Source organism: Eurypyga helias, unplaced genomic scaffold, assembly GCF_000690775.1.
Source record: "Eurypyga helias isolate BGI_N326 unplaced genomic scaffold, ASM69077v1 scaffold35275, whole genome shotgun sequence".
Classification (NCBI taxonomy): Eukaryota; Metazoa; Chordata; class Aves; order Eurypygiformes; family Eurypygidae; genus Eurypyga; species Eurypyga helias.
Genome location: NW_010251379.1, coordinates 1 through 6,289, shown reverse-complemented (window position 1 = coordinate 6,289; position 6,289 = coordinate 1). Strand labels below are relative to the sequence as shown.

General features: G+C 50.6%; 1 protein-coding gene across 1 annotated transcript; it reads right to left on the bottom strand.

The window, feature by feature from the left end:
• Positions 1-3,827: 3,827 nt before the first annotated feature.
• ZC2HC1C (zinc finger, C2HC-type containing 1C) lies at positions 3,828-5,921 on the bottom strand (the record flags this gene model as incomplete). Its single annotated transcript, XM_010152015.1, has 2 exons — positions 3,828-4,100; positions 4,758-5,921. Coding segments are annotated over 2 exons (1,431 nt in total), but the record flags the coding sequence as incomplete, so codon positions are not given.
• Positions 5,922-6,289: the final 368 nt, after the last annotated feature.

Genomic DNA, 6,289 nt, shown 5'->3' with positions numbered 1-6,289 from the left:
TGTCCTTTCCAATAGCGGCAGCGGGGACTGACCGAGATGGGATCTCTGGTTCGCCGTTCCAGACCACCTGCTTCCCAACGGGATGACAAGCATCTGGGCCTCAGACTAAGTCACCCTTTTCTTGCTCCAGCTGTTCTACTTGGTTTGGGTGCCAGAGCTTCTGATTTCTTGGCGTAAGCCCGTAGCTGCTCCCTGCTTAGCTTCTGTTCCGCTCAGCCCCTGGTGCCCACGCTCTGCGTGGGTGTGGGAAGAATCAGTATTTTTCCACTCAGTGTTTTGATGAAGCTGGAATGCGGTTTCCTACCCAGAATAGGTCATTAGTTCCATGGTCACAGGATGCAGCCTTCCCCGATGACCATGAATGATCAAGTCTCTGTCTGGAATTCACCTTATTTCTAGAAGCGAGAGGCTTTCCCAAGAAAATTGGAGATGGGAAGAGGCATGGTCTGATTTCCTCATTTCCTGTCAGGGAATGAGGTTGATTTTATTCCCCTTAAATTTCTTAGCAAACTGACTTTGAACTACGCTTTTGGGATCGGTAGGATCCCTGGGAGCAGCTACCCTCCCCTGCCTTACGTGAAGCCTCTGAGGAGTCCTGAGTCCCTCTCGCCTTTGGTGTGAGAGTGGGGTTGTAATTTCATCAGGCTTAATCCATCCCCATCGATGGCATGTCACTCAAATTCCCTTCGGTCTGGTGGAGTTGGATATCCTGTCACCTCTCCTAGACTTCTTTTGAGAGGCTGTTCCAGGGGAGCCAGTGTTCCCCATCTGTCTCTAGAGGTGGATGCCAAACCATTCTGCTTGTGCCTTACGCTCCTCAAGTACTTCTTCGGTGCCTGTGCTGAACCAAGCGCAGTCCCTCCAGTGCAATGTCCAGGGCAAGGATCGTACCGGTGTGCCCATCCATCCTTCCCGAAGGAAGGCTAGGAGGACAGCCCTCCTGGAAGGTGGTGAGCGTTGGGCAGCCTGGCGTGGCCACCTCGCGTGGTTGCCCTTGTGACTGCGCTCTCCTTTCCCCGGTGTGCGCTGGAGCCAGTTCTCAGGTTAGGGTCCCAGCTTGCGGGTGGTTGTTGCGGTTGGAAGAGTTGGTCCCGTTGCGGCAGTGCCTTTGAGGAGCGAAGAGTTGAGCCTGAGCCGTGTCCAATAAGCAAGCACCAAGCTGATGGTAGTCGCTCTCCTGCAGTGCACTGCTATCCTCATTTCTCAATGCTCCGCAGTTGGGAAGCTAGGTGCACAGACTGGATTCCCCTTGGATCTAGTGGAGGACTAGGGTCCCTGACAGAGGATGCCCTGTGCTCCGCAATCTCCTATGTGCCTTAGAGGATTCACGCTACCCGGGTTGTGCCTGTTACAGACCACAGACTTCACACCAGCCAGCTATGCAACCAAAAAAAGCAGTTTAAAGCCAGCACCTTTGTCTTGGGCTGAAAACAGAAGGGCAAGTGGGCAGAAGTGCCTTTGAGCAGTTTCCAACCCTCTTTACTTCTCCCCTTCTTGCAGTGCTAGCTCTGTACGTGTCGGTCTTCTGCTAGTATTACTACCGAGTTGTTATAGTGGAACACAACTTACGCCTGCTCTGACACTCTGGCTGAAAACTAGTTTGTCGTCTTTTTTTGAAAGGTTAAAGGGTGTAGTGGTTTGGAGTTTCTGTTTAAATAAATGTTTAAACTCATTCTCCTGTGTTCGGAGTGGGGTGTTTTTTTTCTCTCCAAGTGAGGAAGGGGAAATGTGCATATAGTCAGCTGCCTTCGTGGCATTCTCTGGTTTGTTTGGGATTTTGTTTTGCTTATAGAAAGCAAAGAAAGGGGATTGCAGGGGTTTTGCTATGGTGAAAAAAAAGTAGTCAGGTTCCATGTCCCTTCTTTAAAAAAAAAAAGAACAAACAAACAACAAAACACCTCATTTCTCTTGCGGCTGCATCGCCTCCTAGTGACGTCAGGAGGCTTTTGTGTGTGTGTTTGTTTCTACAGTTTGAGTGCCAAGTGGGAAATGAGTAATGGGAAGAGAGAGGCTCAAAGGGAAGAAGTACCTGTTTCTCTGGGAACAGCTTCTACTGAGCATTGAGGCCTACAGAAGCCAGAGCCTGACGGACACCTGCTCAGCCAACTGTTCCCGCACACTTTACTTCTGACTTCTTAGCAGCGTAAATTGTGAAAGTAAATTGTGAAACATCTTGAGAGGCAGAGCTGGGCTGAACACCTAAAATTCACCAGAGATCTGGATACTGGAAATGCAGCACATCTCCGAGAGGGCACTTGTACTGCGGTAGCAGCAGGGGAAGCTGAGCTGGCATAAGTAACAGCCCGAGCAGCACCAGGGCAACGCTGACCATAACAGCAAGGCAGCAGGGTAAATCCATCTGCTGAGCCTGATGCTTTGGCTAAACCAAGTTATAAACCAGTTAGAGGCTTTCTGGATACTGCTGTCTGCCTTGGTCTGAAACAGTAGCTCAGCAAAGAGGGGTGAACTGCCCCTGGTCAGCTCTGAAACAAAGATAACAAACGAAGCCGCCCGGTGATTTAATGTTAATAACTTCTGTTTGATCTACAGGTGCAGTCTCGGTGTTAGCTGTTTGCCTGTCACTTGTCTCCAGCAGATGGGTTTATTTTACAGTACCAAAAGCTTTTTCTGTGTGTACCTACCTCAGTCACCATTTGCCCTCCGCTGACGCTTAGGGTCCACTAAACACAGTCGATAAGACATAGTGCGGGGAAACGGAGTTAATATTCCAAGGCAGGCATAAACCTTCTGGTTTAGCCCGTTCCTACCTCTTGTCACCCTGCATTTCAAAGCTCTGATATTAGAGCATCGGTCTTCTCCGATCAATTTGGATATAGCAGATTATTTGCCCTTGTTTTGAGTGTTTTCCTCTCCTCTCTAGGTTTGCAGGTGCTTACACCTGGCTGGCACAGCGCAGCACTGACCCTCTCTGGGACCTGTGTGTTTTCTAGGTTTGGGATTTCTGCCCACGTACCTCTAGGACAGAAGCTCTCCAACTTCTGTCAGGAATCTAGGCCACCCCCATTGAAGGCTGGAGCGTTTTTTTCATATTCAGCTTTGAGTAGTCCAGTTCAGTCGCTTTTAATCTTTTCCTGCATTTCCAGGAGCTGCTGCTGCGGTGCCGAAGGAATTGCAAAAGGAGCTGGTGGGACTTCTTTGTTCCTTGTTTGCTTCCTGTTGCAACTTTTTCCCACAAAGTAGTCGCTCTTTCTTTGAGAACACAAACCACTCTATGACCATTTAAAATGACTTCTACGCAACAGTAGTTTAATATATTAAAAATCAGAACCTGGAAAAATAACTGACTTAAAATTGGTGACAGTTCCTGCACATTTCTAAGCAGATGATTCTCTAACGGGGACTGCAGGACACCCATTTCCCCCAAAAGACCTTTCAGAAGGGTGTGACAAAACCAGACATTTAGTATGAGGCCAAAATCACCAAGAACTACCTTACATCTCGAGAAGAAAGCGAAAGAAGGGGTATACTTCTGCCATAATTCCCTACCATTGCAGCAACTAAGATGAAAATAAACCTCAAGGAAAGGTACAAGCCCTCTGTTTTAGAGGTCCCTACCAACTTGGCCCGCAGGAAAACTCCAGCCTTGGGTTCACGCTGAGCCTCCACGTTGAGCTCACGGTGTGGGAGGTGAGCCAACCCAGGGCATGGATCAAAGTACACCCGTTCCGGTGTTCCGCTTGCAGCCCCGAGCTGTTTGCTTGCTGGACAGGCTCAACACTGACAGTTGGTGTGAGACTGGGGAAAGCAGGAGTGGCTGTGGCTGGCAGAAAACGGGCAGGGAACCACGGCGGCGGGCACAGTTGGACGACACCTCAGCAGCGCCGTCTCTGCGGTGGGGGCGGGGGCCTGCTCTTGATGGTTTTGCATTTGGGAATATGTCTCTCAGCCGCTTGGGGAGCAAATTGGCGTCTGCAATAAGGGCAGGCAACGTAGTCTGGGTTTTCAATGGGAGGCAACGGGGGCAGATCAGACACCTTCCCTCCCTTGGAGAGGACTTGCTGCACCTGGCGGGCCTGGCGCAGGGTCTGGATTAAAACCTCGTGCTTCTGCCTCCAGTTGTTCCTTCTGGGTGGCTTATTCTGCAGAAGGGAAAGACAAAGCAGCCGCATCAGCCTCCGTTCTCATTCTTACACGGAGTCCAAGCCAGGTCACCCCGTCCCTGGGCATTCCCTGTTGATACAAAACCCTCCAAGTCCCATAAAGGGGATCAAAAAGACCGGCACCAAGGAGGATTTGAAGAATATATTGATGGAGACATCAATGCTTAGAAAGAGCTTGAGAATAACCAGAAAAGCAAGCAGTAGGGCCAAGGAACCAGAGAGGGTGGCTGTAGCTGCTTTGCAGGAACAAAGCCGCGTGTTTCCACTGCCTTTGTCTGGATAACCTGTGTCATTGCCTGGACTTCCAGTCAGTTCCCGGCAGCCCCTCGTGTCACAGAGCTGTACAGCAGCAAACACAGTCTGCATCCTGAGTACAGCAAGGAGCAAACTTTCTCCAGGAGTACACCCTTAACACGTTACGAAGACAAGTCAGTCAGGACCCCCGCCCCCATCCATTAGATGTTAAATGGATCCATTTATCCATTCGGCAAGAGCCTTCCAGCGGCAGTAGCTGGACTGTACCCCTTAGCCCCATGTACACACGAAGGCGCTCACATCTCAGAATTAGATGTCAAGGTGGAAGGAGAACATGACCAGTAGATGTGGATCAAGGGAGGCAAAGGGACTGCACATTACCTGAGGGTTCTCTGAGCTTTTCCACTGCTGATACTCTTCCAGTTCTGTTCCCTTAGCTCTGGCCCTGCTGGAGTCAAACACCTTCCTCTGGGAGCCTTGGCTCTTGCCGCAGATACTCATGTGCTTCTCGAGCCTGGTGCAGAGAAACTTACGTCTGCAGAAGCTGCACTGTCCAAGCTCCCCCTGCTCCACAGCACTGGCAGCCTGCATGCACAGCACCCCTGCGGACAGGTGGTTGCCAGAAGCTCGGTCTGAGAGGGCAGAGGGAGAAGAGCTACGTTTTGGGGCCAGCGCTGAACAAGAGGCTAAACGCTCTGAGGGTATGTGGTCTCGAATTTTGCTGTTGCTGGCCACCAACCGTTCCTTCTTGAGTTTCCCCAGAGCCAGCTCTTGGGGGCGGAGGATGGTGCCAGGCCTGGGGATGGTGGCCTCTGCGGACTGCACCCCACTGAAGACCCCAGCACCTGGCCTGGCAGCAAATCTGAAAGTTCTCTCTTCGGGGTACCTTGCACCCTGTTGCTCAAGGGTTTTCTTCACTTCCCTGTCTCTTCTCTCCTCTGCCTCAACAAGCTCCTTCTCTCTTTGAATCCTCCTAAGCTGCTCCTTTGTCCTCCTCAGCTTCTCTTTAAGGAGGGCTTCTTTCTTTCGAATTTCCTCTTCCATATTCTGCCTGTCTGCCTCCAACTTTAGGATGTAGGCCAGCTCTCTCCTGTATAGATGGGAGGCTGACTGTTTAGGCTCTGTTGTCTGACGAGGGAGCACTGCAGCTAGCTGATACCTCCCTGCCGGAGGCTTCTCTTTGCTCTTTGAGCTAGGCTGACTACTTGGAGCTTCCTCCATGTATGGGAAACTTCCGAGTGGTGCTGTGTTGATCACTGGAAGACTCACACCCTTGTGGTGAAAAATTGGTTTCAGGGGATGGGCATGGTCCACTCCTTCTTTCCTCATGGCTACTGATTTAGCTGGCAGAGCCTTGGTCTGGCTGGTGGGATACTTGCTCTGCAGTCCAGCCGAAGAGAAGCCTCCATGCCTGGAGCTGTGTTGACTGCTTTCTGCAGAAAGAGAGTATGAATAGCTTCGGCTCTTTCGGGTGTAGAGATCCTTTAAACTTTCCTCTTTGTCAGGTAGGCGTTCATGCTGAAAGCTGTTCTTGTGGTGTCCTAGCTGGGAACTGGAAACAAGCTTAGTAGCTGCCACCACAGAACCCACTGGTGGAAACAAAGCCATTCAGCGCCTGAGAAAGAGCCTGAAGTTACAAGTGGAGTCATTACGGACCATCTTATCCAAAACTGGACAATTTTTCTCCTAACAGCCCGCACCTGGAGGCTGCCATGGGAAGCTACAATAAACATTAGCAAAGGTTTTGTAACTTTTCTGAGTTCTGTAAATCTTTACTTTCCTTTCATCTAGGGAGCTCCTGTGCTGCCTTTTCCAGACCAGTTGTTTACAGAGGCAGAAGTAAGATGTGCTTTTAGTTCGCTGTCTGTCCGAGCCCTCTCTTACCAGGGTACCAGCAGAAATGTGCTGTACAG